This window comes from Anopheles merus, chromosome 2R (genome assembly GCF_017562075.2).
Source record: "Anopheles merus strain MAF chromosome 2R, AmerM5.1, whole genome shotgun sequence".
NCBI lineage: Eukaryota > Metazoa > Arthropoda > Insecta > Diptera > Culicidae > Anopheles > Anopheles merus.
Genome location: NC_054082.1, coordinates 19,272,864 through 19,292,094, shown reverse-complemented (window position 1 = coordinate 19,292,094; position 19,231 = coordinate 19,272,864). Strand labels below are relative to the sequence as shown.

Sequence of the window (19,231 nt, the reverse complement as noted above, 5' to 3'; positions counted from 1 at the left end):
CCATCTCTGAATGAGATTGTCAGCTATCAAGCAGATTAAGAGGAATAAGTCTGCTGGCAGCGATGGATTATTAAAAATATCAACAAACTACAATTTAAATTAAACTTAAACTCAATAAAACTAGCAATTGGGACCAAAAAAACGTTTTCCCAAGGTGCTGCAATTGATTTCCCCCCAGTGCTAATAACAAAAAAAATCCTACCGTACAGCTGAACGAGCAGTGCCCATTGCCTCAGGAAGCGACACCGTGTACACGCGCCCTAAGCACAAGCGTTGACAGCTGCGGGCAGCGAAAAGTTGTGTGCACCAGCAGCAACAACAACTGAGCAGCAGCAGTCTTTGTTTCGGTCACGGGCGTGAATTGTATCATCGTGCCGTGCCGTCCCAGTGTGTCTAGCTGTAGTCGGGCACAGTGCGGAACCATCTGCATAGAGGGATGATTTCCCGTAGCGATTTCGTTCTCCAAACGGGCAACTGGTAGTGCTTCTCCGTAGCCTTGCGATAGGTGGTTCCGTTCCGTTTGTAGCGTTTGTTCTTGTAACACCGTCGTGTAAATATAACGTTTCCGTGTTAGTGCCCTAGTGCGAGCAGCGAGAGTGAAGAAGCGCTCCGTGCGTTACTGTGCGTGTGTCGATGCGCACATGTGTGTATGTGTGATTTTTGTAGTGTTATTTTGTGGGGATTGCGTTTGCACACCCATTATTCCCACGCCAACTGTGTGCTGTGCAGCATCCCCTTCACTATGCTATCGCTATGGTGAGCGGTGCTTTCGTTCGTGCTAGCATAGAAGTTCACAGTGCGTGTTGTGTAGTACCAGGGCAGGGCAGAAAGCAGTAGAGTTTGCCCCCCCCCCCCCCCCCACCCAGCTTACATGGGTATCATAAGGCGGGTGTCGTTGTTAGCCTTTCGTCCTGATTTGTTGTTCCCCGTTGCCAGTAGTAAGCGCGATAGGCGTAGCACGATTAGTACACTTTCGTTCGGTCCGTGTGTATGGTGAAGCTGTGAGCGGCAGCGCTCATCGACCAGCGTGAAAGCCGAAGGAGCGTAGGTCTTGTGTTTTGTGTTAAGCAAGGAGAGAGGTGAAAAGGAAAAATAAAACGCGCGCGCCACGGAAGGTTAGCAGCAGCAAGGCAATCCGTGGCCCCGGATCCGCGCCCGTGTGACCGATGGTGCGCAATAAATACACGCTAACCACCGCTGGCAAGTCGCCCAGTAAAAAATCGCGCACCGGCAGCCTGAGCAAGCAGCACGACGCCACCGGCGACGACGACGGCGAAACCGGCACCCTGGACGGCAGCGGAAGCGCCGCCGGCAGTCCTGTAGGAGGCGGAACCGACGCGGGCGCCAAACGATGTGACGGCGGCTCGGTCCACAAGCAAAACCTTTACATCATTTCGTTTCCCGTTATCTTTGTGTTTAACGTTCTGCGCTCGCTGCTGTATCAGTTGTTTATCGTTTTCCGCTACGTGTACAACTTCACCACGAAGGTGGTGTACCGGCCGGTCCGGAAGGAGTGCGGGCTGGAGATCGTGATCAACACGGATCAGCACGGCCATCATCACCATCACCATCATCGGCACAGTAGCCACAGCATCCACAGTACCACCGCCGCACAGCAGCTTCAGCAGCAACAGCAGCAGCAGCAGCAGCAGCATCAATACAGCCTACTGCAACAAGAGCAGCACGGTGTCACAGAACCTCAGCAGCAGCAGCAGCAGCATCAAGCGGCCCATCCGCTGCAGTGCTCACAGAGCGGCATTTTGGTAAACGGCGAAGGTCGCGAAATGTCCATCCAGCGGTCAGCGAGCGGCAGCCAGGTGGGTCCGGGGGATCCGCTGCTGGCGAAGCAGAAGCATCACCACCGGCGTGCGTTCGAGTACATTTCCAAGGCGCTCAAAATCGACGAAGACAACGAGGGTGAGTTGGGTTGGGGCAGCTTGGGCTTAGCTTCATTTCAATTTACTATTTAGCTTTTGTTTTGTTTTAGTTCTAAATGGCAAGTTTTATTTTGTAAAAGAAAAACACATACTGCTCGCGGCTCCTGCTCTCTGACATTCTCGCGATATTGAGCAACAAATGCATAAGATATTTGGCGTCCTTCAACCACACGGCGCACACAGAAATGGCATTGAGACAACTCGCTCAACCAGCAAATCCTGTCCTTTTACGGATTTGCAAACCTCACCGAACTGATTCATTTCCATTCCCCCCCCCCAAACCAACTGGTTCTGCACCAGTTTGAGGTTGTCAATGGAGGGACGATTTATTTTTATTATTTTCGTACAAAATGTCATCCCGGGCATACCTCTAGCACCTAACGCCAGTAGTACCTTTTTGCTGACGAACGATTGGCAGGGGTGGACCATTGCACGGGTGCAGCGGTATGTCGGCAGACTTGGCACCAATGGGGAATTTCCCATTGGCCATCACACGCTAACGGAGACTGGCAGGCGAAAAATATCCTTCCATTGAGTTTTAAAGGATGTGATTAATCTTGTCCACCCTGTGCACTTCGTACTTCGTACTGCCGGTGCCGTGCAAAAGGCCCAGGCGTCTGGTTGAAGGAGCTTTTTAGCAAACTTTGCTCCCGGAAGAAAAAGTTAGCAATGGCGGAGTGTCGGTGGTGCCGTCTTTGTGTCGTCTGGAACGGCACAAAGCCATTCCGCCCAGCATTATTACAGACTCATTGGGAGGAAGGCCAGTGGCGGGACGGGGATGGCAGGACAAAAAGGGAATAGTTTCAATTCCGCTCGCTAGACACGTACACAGCGGAAAAATGTGTGCCGCCTGTCCGCTGGTTTCGTGCCGTTGCACATCGCTCCTTTTGCTGCACTTTTTGTGTTTGTGTCGTGCTGTTCAAGGATTAAGCGGCAAGGTGCCGTTCGGTGCATGCCCCGGATGGTGGCGCCCCGCGCGGTGTTCTGCACTTTGACTGCCGGTGCACTTTTACTTCCATTCCTAGTCCGCTCGCAATGCGCGCTGGTAAGTAATTGAAAGTTTTAATTTTGCTGCCAAACACTCCGGCAAGCGGCGGGGGTAAGTGTTGGGCGTCGCCTGTTGGGAAGAATTGAAAAGGTGGCGGCATTAATGGGAGGGCTATAGCTTGCAACATAAACCTCCGGGCACGTTGCGGCAAGGTGAACCGGGGTGTCGAGATGGTGTTGAATTTTATGCGACTTACCAGTCGACTCGGCTGGCGGAGGTCATTCACTTCCAGTCCTTACGCGTGTGCTGAACGATTTTTGGCCCTGTTAACCCTGAACGATGACTCAGCTTTGCATGGAGGTGGTCAAACCAGCTCGAAAAGGGGGTAAACTTGTGCACATCACCTTGAAGTTGGCGAACTTGAGTCAAATGAATTACAGCTAATCGCCGCTAATCACCATCACTCGTCCAAGCGAAAGCACCTTCTCTGGAAGGTGAAATTGGCCTCGAAAACCTGCACAATTAATGCATCCTTGTGCTGGTTTTATAAAATTGTACTAACAACACGTTTGGAACACGCAACGCGCGCCAGAGTCCAGGGAAGGCATCCTTATGATTAGTAATGCATGTCAAAGTCACTGCAAGCATAAAGCGTGGACACACTGGAGCTTGTGTGGTGTGGTACGCATGAAGCCTTGTCCTATCCCAACGTTAACGAACACAAAGAACAAAAAATTAAAAAAAAAAACACTCTCCCGACACACAAGGAAACAGCAAAGCTTTGGACGCTCTGGCGGTACACGATGGCTTGGGAACGGGTTAAATGGGACAAAAAGGAAACGTGGAGGGAACAAGGAAGTGAGCGGAAGAGCAAGCAAGCAACTGGGACATGCTGGAACTCAAAAAATCAATACATCCAGACGAGCGCCGATAAAAAATTAATCTTGTTACTTTTAGGTGCCTGTTGTTTGGTGCGACTTGGCCGATGGCGTGACTGATGGCGGGGCTATCGTGCTAGAAACATTTGAAAAATCAGCTTTTCTTTTGTCTGTTGGTTGTTTGCTTATGTAATTTCGGAATGATGGTGCAGCACTATTAATTGTTAATATTTAAACGGAATGAGTACATCTCTAGGGTTTCCGGAAATAGGTTATTAAAATTAGGAAAAATCGTTTTTGAAATATCCTTTTTTAATCAGCTTGGTTGCTGTTTCTTGCTGAAAGTGAGCACTTGAATTAAATATTCAATGTTATATTTTGCAACATTTATTTGCAAATATTTACAATTATTTGTTTGGTTTAATTCGTATATTTTTCTGAACAATTGCTGAGATCTGACAATAGTTACCCGAATCATACTACTCATGAAAAGCATATTAAATGCGCTATCTAGATGTCCTTAGAAGCAGGTTCATTGGGCTGAAATTGTGCGTTCCCTTCAGCTTCGACGCACATAAACACGTATCGGCGGTAAACTATCTATCGCTCCATTTACGGAAGCAAACCTATTGCACAAACCGAACGGTACAACAATCAGCACTGGAATAAATATGCAAACACCTTCCCCCACACCATGCCCAATACACACACAATGCAGTAAGCAATGGAACGATGCAAATGCAACCGACTGCAACGGTACTGTACAGAACGAAGAAAAACAATACGAAGCGGCGCACAATGGCGCACTACGGCTCCAGCTCGCGATATCGGGGAGTTGATGCGCGTTGATCAAATTTTAAATCGATCGGCCCGTTTCCTTCCGGTCCAGCGATTCGCTGCTAACCGGCCAACTTTTCAACACTTTAGCTGATTATGTGCGTTAGCGTGCTCTGTTTTCCCACCCGGGTGTCCGTGTGGCGCGTCCGTTTATGGCGCACCATTTACGGCAAGCAGCGCTACGGGAGACCGCTTCCGCAAAGGATTTCCGGATTTTGGTGTATTTATTTTGTCCAACTTTACCATCGTTACAAAAAACACCGCTCTTTTTTTTGTTTCGTTCGTCGTGCAGCCAAATGGTATCGCAAACGCACATGACGCACCGTGCACACATACACACGCTACTAACCTAAATGTTGTTAGGATCGTTACCATAGATGGGGGGGGGGGGGGGCTGCAGGCCGGTCCGAAACCAGTTTGCCGGTACCGGTATAATCGATACCGAATTCAAACGCGGGCTCCCCTACGCCTCGCGTCCGTTGCTGTGAGCCTTTGCGACAAAACGTGGTACTTAACGGCATACGGCTAACACATCGAGGCAAGGTTGAATGACTGGCTGACTGAGTGACTGGTCAGCAAAAGGAAAAAGGACTAAAGGGATGTTGTGTCGACCGTGTATGGCATGGGTAAGAGGGGTCTTTCGGAAGGATTCTTGGGAGAGTTTTGGGCATGTTGTGCTGACACTGCTGTGCGTTACTGTGCTACTGTTTGGGGGCTCATAAAAGTGTCCTTTTTCACGTTCAACGACGACACTCGATTATCGAGCGTGATCGAGCGTTTACGGTCCTGTGTAAAATGGCAAATTATTATCCTGTCGTAAATGGTGATACTTTCGGTGATTTTATTGTGCCTGATTTTAAACGACATTGTTTTATAACTATAATTACAGTGTTTCCCTCCCTTAAACATTATTTATTGAACTATCTTGCTTTATCGGACTTCACTTTCACGGTAAACTATCTTTGATAATGTAAGAAAAAGTATACCAAAATATCATAAATCATATACCCTCTGGTTGTCTCAACTTTCCGTCCGTTCTCTTCCACAAGTCCTTCCCCACGGTTTGCTTGTAAACATGCTGCGGCCAATCGATCGCCAAAGTTACGTGCTGTAAGTTTAATCAATTTCTGTATTCACCGTAACCAACCTGCCCTCCCTACCTTGTGTGTGTGTGTGTGTGTGGGAGGTTGAAATAAAGCACATAAAAAGAAGAAACACAAGCGCCTTTCAGCAGTGGATGATATCCTGGGGCACCCCGGACGGTAAAGTATTTGGCTTCGTCGGGCAAAGAAAACCCCATCTTTGTGTTGTTTTTTTTTTCCAAAGGCGGTGGCAATTTTCTCCCGACACTAAATTGAGCAAAAGAAAATCGTTCATGACCGTGGGGGTTGTGGGCTGGATGTGGGAGAAGGTTGTCGTGTGCGCCAGCAAACGTGCACTGAGTGCAGAATGATTGCTGCCCGCCGCCCCCTCGCCCCAGTACATGGTGCATGTGAGCATACACGCGACATAACTTATGTTTTATGTCATTTTTCTTCCAATTGCTTCATGTGTCTAGCGTTCCTTTCACACACTCACACACACACACGGTACCGAACATAGAACCGGTGTTGTGACCTCTTCCAGGGTGGGAAGCCTTTTCATGAAGTAGTCTGTCCCCTTAAACACAAACCCCTTATTCAGCTTAAAACGGGGCAGCTATGGGAAAGGTTTCTCCTCCGGGTGGGTGGACGGGACAATGTAATGGCGCGACGAATTTAATGTTCCCTTGTCTACAAGTTTCACCGTTTTCTCGATCACTGCCCAAACAAGTTTGGGGTTTGCGCCATCACGCAATGCTTGTCTGGGAGTGTATTTTCCCGTAGTTCCCCAATTCCAGGAAACTGTAATTTCCAACCCCTTTAAAAGATCTTTCCAGCAATGGTATGTCTCTAGTTTCCATCGGGTTAATTGTAACAAGGTTACCGGGTGGGTACGATATTAAATTAGTGCAAGTGCGTGAATGAACGACCCAAGCTAAATATAGCTAGCTCTGTGCAGGATAAACTGCTAATCTAATCGGTTCGTCTCCGTGTTCCCCATCAGGCATTGGTGCGTGAATGCTGTCGGTCGGCTCATTAAACAACGATATACGATTATTTATGCTTGGTTACAACAAGTGGTTCATTTATGTGGTTTAAAATGCTTCTATATGAGCTTACGATTTATGATGGTACGATAGAACGAGTCCTTGGCCATTACGGTAGCTTACTGATTGGGTTTCGTAGCCACTGTGTCTGTCTTTCATACAAAGAAATCAAACTAAAACACCCTTTGTGCACAGTCGAAATTCGAGCTTTAACACGTTTCATCATGCATTTTTAACCGCGTGCTTTGGCTTATTTGCGCTGGCGTCAAGCTGGCGAATGAATCACAATGCTCCTCTCCCCAACGGCAAGTTTCCATTTTCGGTACACCCGTACACGCTACACACACACAGACAGTTCCACAGAGCAGCAGCAAACGCTACCTTACTGATATAATTACATTTTGCATTTTTATCCAATTTTTGCCTTCTTTTCTTACCGCCCGCATTTACCCTTTAACACGTGACCTTCGAGCCAGTGTGCCAATCTGTTGGTACAGTCGCCTCATCAAATTTGTCATCAAAAGTTCCTTTCCCTTTGGCCGGTTTGTGACTCCCTTTCGCAAGAGGAGGTGGTGGTGAACAGGTTTTTTCGATTCTGCGCATAATTCCTTCCAACCCAATTTCGTCCCTACTACTCTGCTGTATTACATCGTGTTCTTTAACGCATGTTGTTGCGTCCTTATTGGCCTGCTGGCCCTGCGGAAAGATCCCTGCTACAGAATGAAACGGAAACCAAACTACAGATAGGTACTTCCGAACGATTGGATTGGAGTATCGCGATGGTGTAATGTTTGACTGTTAATATTACGCAAGCAAACAAAACCCCGCGCGCAAGTGATGATGATGATGATGATGCTAAAATTTGGCAGAATTTATACACCACCCGGATGGTGGGACTGTTGCCGGGGTGGCTGGCGTGCGTACATGCTTGTGTGATGATTTCACAGCCAGAACGAATGAATTTGGAATTAATTTACCATTGCCAGAGCAGTTAATGGATGCTTCGGCAGGCTGGACTGGGTGTACTGTTTGCTTCTCTATCATCCCCCACGCCGGTGGTGGAGTTCGGTGAGGTCGAAAGTTTTTCCCTGTTAGCAAAACCATCTATAAGCAACGGTACGGAATTGTCGGCACATGGGGTTTGTTGATGTACGGACGGTTGGAGCTGATCAATCAATAAATATTCGATCCAACTGGCAAAGTTGCTGACCGGCAGTGCCAATGCCAATGTTCGGCAGTGCGATACTTCAGGCGAAACACTGCAATAAGGAGCTTGAAGCAAAGTGAATACAAAAAAACAAGCTATACGTATGCCACTTACACACATTTCCTTCCACCGCACGCAAACTGCCTTCAAACAGTTCCGAACGTGTCCTTTTTTCTCGCTCGTCATGCTGCAGGACTTACATTGCGGTATTAAAAGAATCCCTTTTTCGGCTGTCCTTTACCGCTACGCGCTGATATGGCGGACAGAGAGTGAAGCTTTTGGGCGGGTGAAGCTTCCAAGGGAAGATGAGGCATTGGGGCGATGATAGGAACTTTTTAACGAATACGTATACAATCCCAAAAAATGGTAGCTTGTTACGTGGCACTTTGAAGTGTGTTTTAGATTGAAGATGGAGGGTCGATTCATAAAGGTAATTTTTGGAAAACCCCTTTGCCGTGATAACTTTTTCCAGCAAAAAGCTGTAGTCCATTTTATTTGCTACCAAATAAGATAGTTGTCTCCGTTCAACGAATAGATGTAGTTCGTGCTTTAGATGTAGCAAAACGACTGGAATGACAGGGTTACGGTCGACACACGTTTGACATTGTGGAAATGAGAATTTTGGTGTTTAGAAGGTGAAGCGTTTGATGTTGGGCTGGCTAGAGAACCCTATTAATGACAATGTCAAATCTCATAATTTAGTGGATGTAGTAGTGATGTGCTCTCTGGAGCGCAACTACGACTTCGATCCTATTCGGACTATTGTTAGTCCGATTCCGATTTCGACAAACCGCGAACCACCCTACCCGCAGTCGGAGTCGTCCGAAGTCATCCGGAATAGTGATGTGCTGTTTAGAGCGCACTCATGACTCCGATCCGATTCCGACTACTGTTAGTACGATTCCGACCACGGCAAAATAGGAACCACTAGTTCCGCCTGGAGTCTTAGTAATCTGGGTCGTCCGGACTCGTCAGACGTCGGAATCGCTCGGAGTTGTCCGGAGTCGCTTTGAGTAGTCCGGAGTAGTCCGGAGTCAATCGTATCGGATCGGATGACTTCAGATAATTGTTTATTGTTTATGTACATTCAATTGTCTGCTGGAATAGGATAAACAAGTTGTTCTTACACCCTATATCTATATTATCTTATACTATCCGAACCTTACGCAAAGTCCAGGAATTAATACGGTTACGGGAAATAACATTGAGAGGACAATTATACAATAACGATAACGCACACAAGGTATACTGATAAAGGATGTGAATAAATCTACGAAATTGAACAGAGGAAAGATTTAAATCGAGCAGGTGAGAAGCTTCATTAAAAGTATTCAGTCAGAATTCAATAGTTGAACGCTTTTTAGTCGGCATGCTTTTTAGTTGAACGCTCGATAGTTGACTGACAGTTCAATTAAAAAGCATGTGTTTGCATGGGAAAACTGGTTTTTGAAAATTTCACAAAAATTTCATGGGAAAACTTTTTATGTATGGAAAAACGAGCCAATTAAAAAGCACATATTCAGTAATTGGCAGGAAATAAAAGTTAAACCAGTGAGTTCAGACTGTTTTTAGCTTCATTAAAAGTGATAATTGCTCTTAAAAGTGGATCATTCTGCCCATAGCAAGTACGGCGAGTCGGAATATACCATGGAGAGAGCAAACATGTAGACATATCAATGCTGGGCGGACCTACCTTTTGAAGATAGTTCCGAAATTTTCGGTATCAGATGGGAGTCAACTCCGGATTTTTGTCGCAACTTTGCCCATCACTAGTATGTAGTACAGTTGTCAACTCACAGCATAAAATAGCTCATTTCAAGCTTGAAACAGCTCATGCAATACTAAACTTTTATTTTAAATCATAAAATTTAACAGTAGTAATGTTGCTTCGTTCGTAACGTAAAGATGACCGTGTCTGGTGGATAGCTTTTTCCTTCCTATTTCCCCTTTGTGCCGCGGCAAAGCTCTACACGTGTCAACGTTGATGCCATTTCTCACTGGAGAGTAGCGAAAGTTTTGTCTCGAATTCTTCACCAGCTCACGGAATGCTGCTGTGTGATGTACCATGAATCAGCTTTCCTTTTATCACTCCTCGAGCTTGCAACAAGAATGCACACGGCTGAAGTAAAAAAAAGGTCTTCTTTTAGACACAGAAAGGACGGCACTGGAGCAATGCAAGGACATTTCCTAGCACCGAGCAAATGGCTGGCCGTCGAGCTCGTCCTTCTCTGGAACGGAAATATCAATCCAGCTTAAGATGCACAATCATCCCGCTCGCCTTTCCCTTCGCTCTCTGTCGTCCTATTAAAATGTGCAACTTCTATTGTTGCGGCCCCGTTCGTTCCGTTTTTGTCCCGTGGTTTATGATACTTGCATGAGATGGTTTAAAGCTTCCAGGACCGTTGATGATGTTCCCAGTTTAAAGCGACTGCTGATGTTGATATCCTCCCCCGGGGCCTCTTTGTGCCAGCTGGCTGTGTGTGTGCGTGTGTGTTTGCGTCGTATTCTCGTGAGAATTCACCAAACAATCTTGCGTACCCTTGGAGTCGGGGGGCTTCGATGGCAGGGAAGTTCCATCATCACCATCATCATCCCCACAGCTCACACGCGGTTGTTGGCATTGTCGTATGTTGTGCCGCGTCGACAAATTGTCAGCTGTGCTTTGCATCATTATGCTGCAATACCTCGCGGGCGTTGAAGCGGCCTCATATCCTTCCACTCGTCACCATGTATGCAGTGGAGTGCACAGGTGTGATGGTACAAAAAGAGTGGTGTCGTCGCTTCGGGATCGCTTCCGGACGACACGAGCACACAACACAGCATCTACTTGGCACACATTTGGTCGCTTGTCGGTGATGAGCGAGTAGCAACGCTGCGTCGTTTCTTGTTAGTTTCAACCCGTTTTTTTTTTTTTCGTTTGACGGTGACACTAATGTTGTTTTAAATTAGGTTATTATAAGCTCTGGAAAGTGGCATCCGGAGTGACATGCACGTGTGTAGTGCTCAAGTTAAGCAAGTTAGTACTCATCGCGGCTCTCGTTTTGTGATGCTCCTGATGAGCAGTCGTTACTTGTTAACTCTAACGACTGTTGAACGCTTTTTTTAAAGGGAGCTTTGTTAAAATTTTCTAAAATTTTCTAAAATATTTTGAGAAGCACAATTTGTTGTTTTTCAATGTTTTTACAAGGATAAATTATGTTCTTTAAATTTCGATCCATATCCATATCTGCCCATATCCATTAGCCGGTCTCATGGTACAGTCGTCATCTCGTACGACTTAATAACATGCCCGTCATGGGTTAAAGCCTCAAATAGACCGTGCCGCCATACGTAGGACTGACTATCCTGCTATGGGGGGTAATCAATAAGTCACTGAAAGCCAAGCCCACAAGTGGTACAGACCATGTCTCGGTTACTTAAACGAAGCTTTTTCTACAAAACAATTTGTCTCTCTCTCTCTCTTAAATGACAATCTAATTCTATTTTCACTAAACGAGAGCAACACTTTGCTTGCCAACCAAAAACAGTGTTGTTTGCAGCCCAAACTGTGTTGGAGCATTCGATTTTGGCAAGCTTTCCCCCCCTATCATCGTAATGCAAATTTGATCCCGATATATAGGTATGGTGGGTCTGGTGTGTACCGTATTCTATCGATGCTTTTTGGGAAATGGATGCAGTGGTCCAGAGGTATTATTGGCTACGAGACAACGATGCAAAACCGTTGCAGACCCAGCTGCACCACCACCACAAGATTGTGGTGTGTCGTTGTGGTGTGCTTGCCGTGTGTCTTCGTCCTCGTTTGGGTGGGAAAGCGAAAATTGCTTTATTAACGACATAATTGAAGATTAAGTGTGGGGCGGTGTGGTAAGCGTGATTCCATAGTTTTTATTTATTTATTTTCGGGTGCAGTCACTTGTAAACCTGGATGCCCATGCAACAGTGTGTGGATTACGTTTACTGCTTAATTTGCTGTGTGTGTGTGATTTATATTTAGCTTGCTGCAAATGATTGCACGCCGATTCGGTTACGCTGACTGCAAACAGTAGCTTTACTATGTTGTTTTTTTCTTCTGTCTTTCTCTTCCGCAGATCAAAAAGAGCTGGCCATCGAGCTGTACCGGAAGGGCATACTGGAGCTGGAGCGTGGCATCGCCGTCGAGTGCTGGGGTGGCCGGGGCGAGGTATGGGAGCGGGCCCAGCGGCTGCACGATAAAATGCAAACCAACCTCTCGATGGCACGCGATCGGCTGCAGTTTCTGGGTATGTTGTGTATGTGTGTGTGTGTGATTGCAACGGAAGCATTTGCATCCAACGTGTCTGTGGTGTGTGCGAGCTTTTGCAAATGTTCTCCCCGACCTTTGCCTGTCAATTGTTGCTTCTTCTCCAGTTGTACTCTAACCAGTGTAGTAGTAGTAGTAGTAGTAGTCTGTGTAGGCAATGTAGATCACCGTTTGGTTGTTGTCCCCATGGGAGAAGCGAATGGTGGTGGGTGGCTTTGGCTTGATTGTTTTCCATTCTTTGCTTTTACACTGAGCTGCTAATGCTTATCCAGGATGCTAACTGCTGTGTAGTGTATCTCGGTGACGGGTTCGGGTTTAAGTTTAGCCTTTTGTTTTGCGTATTTTTTTTTTTATTATTTTCATTTTCCATCCCCATCTTCCCATCCCCATGCCAGAACTTATGTTGGAAGCGAAACGGCTTGAGTTGCTCGAAAGCAGCGAGCAAGGCGAGCAAACGCACAAGCAACCACCACACTCCACCGTACGGCGCCAGAACACGTTCACACTCGGCGATGAGGACACAGCGGCCGCTTTGTCATCCGCGAAAGCCGCCACTTCCGGTGGTGGTGCTGCTGCGCCCGAACGAAAGTTTAAGCTGCCCATGTTCATTCCATCCGACCTGCACGAAACGGGCAATGGCACCAGAAGTCCCACCACCTTGTCCTATCGGGACGTAAAATCAAAGCTGCACAGTACGCCGACCGAGAACAGGATGGTATCGTTTAATGAAAACTGTACCATCACCACCAACCACCATCCGGCCCGCGGTACTGCTGCTTCGACGAGGCCAACAACGGCCGCCACTGTGGCACCCACACCATCACTGCCCATTAAACAAACCGTCAGCGAAGGTAAGCCGCCCCCTCCCGCACCGAACATCATCTCTAACCTTATTGTTGCGGTACAGCACCGGGAAAGAATGTGGAAACAAGCGCCACTCTAATCGAGTGAAGAGGACACAAGCGCACGGAAAGAACTTTACCAAACAGACCCGGGACCGGTGTGGGGCTTTTGCAGGATAACAAAACGTGTCTGCCATCCTACTTCGGGCTGCTTGTTGCGGGCGTGATGAGGACGATGATGATAACGATTGTATAGTAATGTTGATAAACAAACCATCCTCCACTTGACGAGGTTGCTTGTTGTGAGCATCATTATCGTAAAGTGTAAAGCGCCCATCAGCAAGCAAACAAAGGACAGGGAACGCATTTTCACATTATATGGGAAATCATTTTCCTTTGTTGTGTGCTTTCTACACACAAAAAAAAGATCGTTTATTGTGTTATTTTTGCTTGAAACATGTCTCGGGAGTATGATTTTTTATTACGAACCACAAGCTCATACGCCCGATCGCGTACCTTTTTTTTGTTAGCTTTATGTAGCGCATATTTAAGTGGCTTTGAACAAACAGGAGTGATTTCAGCACAAATTAGTTTAGTATTTCACTTTTAGGCATTTTTTTGTAATTTGTTTGTTGTCTTCTTTTACGCTTTGCACCTTTTTTATGTAGCACTTTATCAGCTTTAGTTTGACAATGATTAGAAACAGTACTCTTAGCCAGCTATTAGAGAGCTGTACTGTAAAGCTTGTGTTTAAAACATTCACCTTTACTGTGTTTATAATTTAACTTACTTGTTGTACCTTACTTATTTTAATGTATGCATGCATTTACCTCCTTGCGGTGCGGAGATTTCAAGTTCAATCACATGCCTGTGCCCGTACCAACCCACGCAAGGTTCACGTTTTGCTTTAATGGAAACACCCTTGAAGCATACAAATTGCCACAGTAATAACGAGCAAACCCACAACACGCGTGGAAAGCTTGATTTCCGTTTTGTAATTGCACGCTCGTCCTTCCCCGCTGTGTATCCTTTAAGTCTCTGTCCCACTCAACTTCCTGTCGCAGTTTAACGAGTGAATATTTTACTTGCCCCTTTTTTTCGGGAAAGGGTAATGTTACGCGCGAGACCTTCACCCTATAAACACTCTCTAACGTCGCATCGTTCTGTTTTTTTTCTCCCTCCCTCTCTTCCTTTTCATCACACAGCATCCGGGCGGAAATTAACAGTCGGCTACAAGCGTCCCGGCAATCTGGGCGTGATGAATAAATCGCAAACCCTGCCCCGCAGCATGGGCGGCACCCGCACGACCCCGACCGGAACGGGCGGAGCGGGCGGCATTGCCGGCGGGCTTGGGAACGGCGGTACGTACGGAGGCGGCATCGTGGGCGGTGGTGCGGGGATGCCAAAAATTGTGCCAAAACCGGCCGCAACGCCACCTGCCATCAGGCGTCAGTTTTCCGTAAGCATCCCGAGTTCACAATCTCTCTCGCTCGCTCTCTCCCACACATATTCTCCCTTTTTACTTTACAGATTCCTGGTAGCTCGCCAGTGCGGAAGGCCAGCAATGGTTATGGTAGCAAAAATACGCCACCGCCACGCTCGAAAACTCCCCTCGCCGGTCAGCAGCCGCAGCAAACTCAGCAGCAGCAGCAGCAGCCACAAATTTCCGTCAAGGGCGTTGAACCGAAGCTGGTACAGATCATCATGGACGAGATTGTCGAGGGCGGCGCCAAGGTCCAGTGGCAGGACATTGCCGGCCAGGAGGTGGCGAAGCAAGCGCTGCAGGAGATGGTCATCTTACCCTCCGTGCGGCCAGAACTCTTCACCGGGTTGCGTACACCGGCGAAGGGGTTGCTGCTGTTCGGGCCACCAGGCAACGGCAAAACGCTGCTGGCCCGTGCCGTCGCGACCGAATGTTCCGCCACGTTCTTCAGCATCTCGGCCGCAACGCTCACGAGCAAGTACGTGGGCGACGGGGAGAAGCTGGTGCGCGCCCTGTTTGCGGTAGCGCGCGAGCTGCAGCCGTCGATCATTTTCATCGACGAGGTCGACTCGGTGCTGTCGGAGCGGAGCAGCAACGAGCACGAGGCGACGCGCCGGCTGAAGACGGAGTTTTTGGTCCAGTTCGATGGGCTGCCGGCCAACTCGGAGGCGGACCGGATAGTGGTGATGGCCGCCACCAACCGGCCCCAGGAGCTGGACGAGGCGGCGCTGCGCCGGTTCCCGAAGCGTGTCTACGTGACGCTGCCCGATCGCGATACGCGCGAGCTGCTGCTGCGGCGGTTGCTGCAGAAGCAGGGCAGCCCGCTGAGCGATACCGATCTGGCCCATCTGGCCCAGCTGACGGAGGGTTATTCGGGGTCGGATTTGACGGCACTGGCGCGGGACGCGGCGCTGGAACCGATACGAGGTAAGGTCGACCTTGCAGAATGCAGATATTGAGACTGGTTGGCGGAAATGCTAACAAATTCCAATGCTATTTTGTAGAGCTTAACGTGGAGGAGGTGAAAAATATGGACCCGACCAAGCTGCGCAGCATTCGGGAGAGCGATTTTCACAACTCACTGAAGCGCATCCGCCGCTCGGTGGCACCGCAAAGCTTAGCCGCGTACGAGAAGTGGCTGCAGGACTTTGGTGACGTTACGCTATAAGCAGGAGGAATGGGAAGGAAGGCACCTCGCAGGAGATTGTTTCTGACGCACAAACATGTCGCAGGAAGTGTGTGTGTGGCCATTGTGAAGAGGGAGGCAGTAGGAATGCTGGCATCGGTCGGATGCGGACAGGTGCGGACAAAGGTCCCTTGTTTCAAAGCAGACACACACAGAGCGTGTGGTACTCTGGTACATACATATAAGACAAGTAATTCCCCGCCTGCGATTAATCATCTTGCTGTTGTTGTGTTCTTATCCTTGGTTGTGAAATCGTCGCAATGACAAAGACTTACGGTGTTGCGTGTGTCGGTGCGACGGTGTGTATGTATGCGTATTATGTATAGTTGTATGTTCGCTTCACTCGCAAGCTCTTTTTTTTTGTTAATCACATCGTCTACACGATCTTTAGCTATTATGCGTATTGTACATTTCAGTTTAGTTGTTGTACGCCTTAAGGGGAGGCGTAAGGAAAGACACTCACCCATTGGCACTTAAACATAGCTACAGAACAAACCGTCTAGATAGCAATTATTATTCCTCAAACTCTAAATGCTCGTGCTATCGTGGTTTGTTTTGCCTTTTCCTTAATCGTGTGTGTACCGATCCGGCTAGGTAAAACAACTAACCGTTTGGTGGTACTGCCCGATGAATGTATGTATATAATGGAGATGATGTGCGGAAGCGAAACGGAGTGTCCAAACCAACCGACCGACCGGATCATTGTAGGTTAATTCAATGTTGTAAGCATCTATCCTCGCAAACGAATAAGAAAACAAAACAATCTCCGTTTGCCGCTCGGTCGAAAGTGAACAAAGTTTCTACTATACAAGTAATCTTACTTTATCCCTATTGCAACCCGTTGTGATGCCACGCGATGCTTTAGACGCTGTGCGAAAGGATGTCAGCGCGTAACTGGAAACCAAGCAGGAATTTGGTATTTGTCGGTGTAAAGAACATGTAAACAAGCTGAACAAACTGGGTACGTTATTGGTTGTTTTGTTTATTTCTCTTTGTTCAATATGTACAAGCTTGAGAATTTTAGAGGCTTTGTTTTTAATGTATTAATGTAAAAGAGAGTAATGGGGAGATTCGGTAGCTTCTACCGAAACCGGCACAAACACGGATTGTTTGTACCACTGCAAACGGTTTTATACAATGGATGCTGCTTGAATGCGTGTGCTTGATGAGCTCTCGACATACCACGGTTTACGCATTAGCATGGGCAACGAATGCAACCATGTGGTGTACAATTGAGCCAAATTGGTTTACCATTTTAAATGTTTTTATAAAAGAATTAGCAAACACAGCTGCACAAAATGCAAAATGTTTCAATTCCTTTAATTGCTTTAATCCACCTTACACATTAGCTTTCCCTTCGTTTTCTCTTAGTGTGAAACAGCAGTTGCCTTGAAATTGAAACCGAAACAGCCTGATATGAACCGTTCGGGTCTTAATCAAACAAACAAAAACAAAGCATAACAAAATAACAAAACGAAAAATAAATCAAACGCAAAAACAAAACAAAAAACCATTCGCTTTTAACGCATCATAAACATCATTATTAGCATCGTCAAGCCATAATACCATCACCATCACACAAGCTTCCGCGGGGAGTAAGGGATCGGCACAAAAACACGGAACTCTCCATTTGCGGAACGCGCAGTGCCCCCCTCACACATAAACGCAATCATTGCGCATAACGCGCGCCGCAAACACGCCAAAGCAAATGCCTCAACCAAAAGTAATGTCGCAATCACAATACACAGCAAATTTGTCGATAGGTAGAAAACTGTGTGGCGGCACTGGCAACAGCCGGTTCAACGGCCGGTTTTTACCCATTTGCTCTCTGTACGCTGCTCTGTACACGAGAATGAAGGGAATTTACTCGCCATACACGCCATATAGCGTTTTGTTTTACAAATAGCTCCTAGCCGTCTGGTACGTACATGGGAGTAAGTCTTATACATACACGCAAGGTTAGGAGCAGTTAGTCTTACAGTGCATCCAGGTGCATCCAAAATCAAACATACACACAGTCGTTTTGCGGATACAGTGCTCTACTATACAAATAACAAATTGTGCCGCGAGGTGCGGAAGGTAGCTTCGAACGACGACGATGACGGAATTTGTACAAAAAGATACACCAAACTAACACACACAATACTACACACAACTAAAGCAGATAGGATTTTGGAGTAGTAGTATGGAGAAATTCACACCAAGCTTAGGGAAGTTTTAGTATGAGTTTTGCGTTCACTTTGCAGCAGGTTACCATTTAGCTATAGCGTTCTCTTCTAACCGTTATTCACTCTCCCTTCGTGTTGCTCGTCAGCTACTTAGCGTGTTGGTTTGTGTCGTTTCTAACGCGATTTGGGGCTTTTCTTCCTGTTTTCTTAACAAAACTTACTTAGCAAAAAAAAAATACACATTCCATCCAGTAGTGATGCAACACAAAGCACAGAATAGAACAGAAATCATGCGAACAAGATTCAACGGTTTTCCCGCTCGCCCTTTTTCTGCTCTAGTGAGCATTACTAGTAGGCTGCGGTGCTGTTTTAGAACAGCTGGCTGGTGCTGGGTGGGTGAATGGGTAGGTTCCTCTCTTCACTGGCCGAAAACAACGATTGTGGAACGGATTGCGCGTGCGCTTTGCGGCGTACGTAACGTCCGTTGGAATCCTTAGCGTGTAACAGTAGCGTAAGAAACACACTAATCAGTTTTAGCAGTTGCTTATCGCGCGAAGGAAGATAACAAATAAAAGGGGAAAGAAAGAAAGCAAAAGTGGAAACCGAGTGAGTTGCTAACATTAGTAGTAATAGTAGTAGTAGTAGTAGTAGTAATAGCAATAGTAAGTAAAACAGAAAATAGAGAAGAACAAAAAGCAAACAACATAACCACACAATAATAGAGAAAAGAGCAAACAACACAAAGTAGATTTCATAAAAGCATTCAAACAAACACAAACACCACAAACATGATGAACGACGGTGACGAAATGAAGCAAATAAACACATACACACACAAACACCAGAAGATGGAAACGAACGAAACAAAAGATCCATCTCATATCCGTCAAGAAGGCAGAAATAAAACTAATCCAAAAGAAATGAAAACAAAATTGAATCACGATATGTGTTTCGCTTTCGGAAGTTAAGTTTTAAATGATAATGAAAAGAAATACACACTCACATTCTTAATTATTATTTTTTTTTGTGTTGTCAATCCACTTTACTCTTTTCCACACACGCGCGCACACGCAAACAGCACACACGTACTGTGCGCGCCCGTTTTTTTGTTTGTTTGTTTCTGTTCTCGCCATTTATTACTCACACCCGGCGCGCCCTCCCCATATCCCCTACTAACGTGTTGTTTTGCGCTTTTCCTGTTTCCTGGTTTTGTTCTCTTAAAATAACTAATATAATTGATTCGTCTTACCCACCCCGGTCGTTTTTGTTTGCCTTCTTCTTTTTTTTCTTTCTTTCTT

At 46.7% G+C, this 19,231-nt stretch overlaps 1 protein-coding gene across 4 annotated transcripts; it reads left to right on the top strand.

Annotated features, from left to right (window-relative positions):
- The first annotated feature begins 282 nt into the window (after positions 1-282).
- Positions 283-18,599, top strand: LOC121590647 (spastin). Of its 4 annotated transcripts, XM_041910485.1 has the most exons (7): positions 283-1,917; positions 1,988-1,996; positions 12,064-12,234; positions 12,650-13,105; positions 14,302-14,555; positions 14,627-15,506; positions 15,584-18,599. In XM_041910485.1, the coding sequence occupies exons 1-7, from the start codon at positions 1,167-1,169 to the stop codon at positions 15,745-15,747; spliced, it is 2,685 nt and encodes an 894-aa protein (XP_041766419.1). In that variant the 5' UTR covers positions 283-1,166; the 3' UTR covers positions 15,748-18,599. The 4 variants fall into 4 exon arrangements, with proteins under 4 accessions (XP_041766419.1, XP_041766420.1, XP_041766421.1 ...); XM_041910486.1 differs by lacking the exon at positions 1,988-1,996; XM_041910487.1 differs by lacking the exon at positions 12,650-13,105.
- The last annotated feature ends 632 nt before the right edge of the window (positions 18,600-19,231 follow it).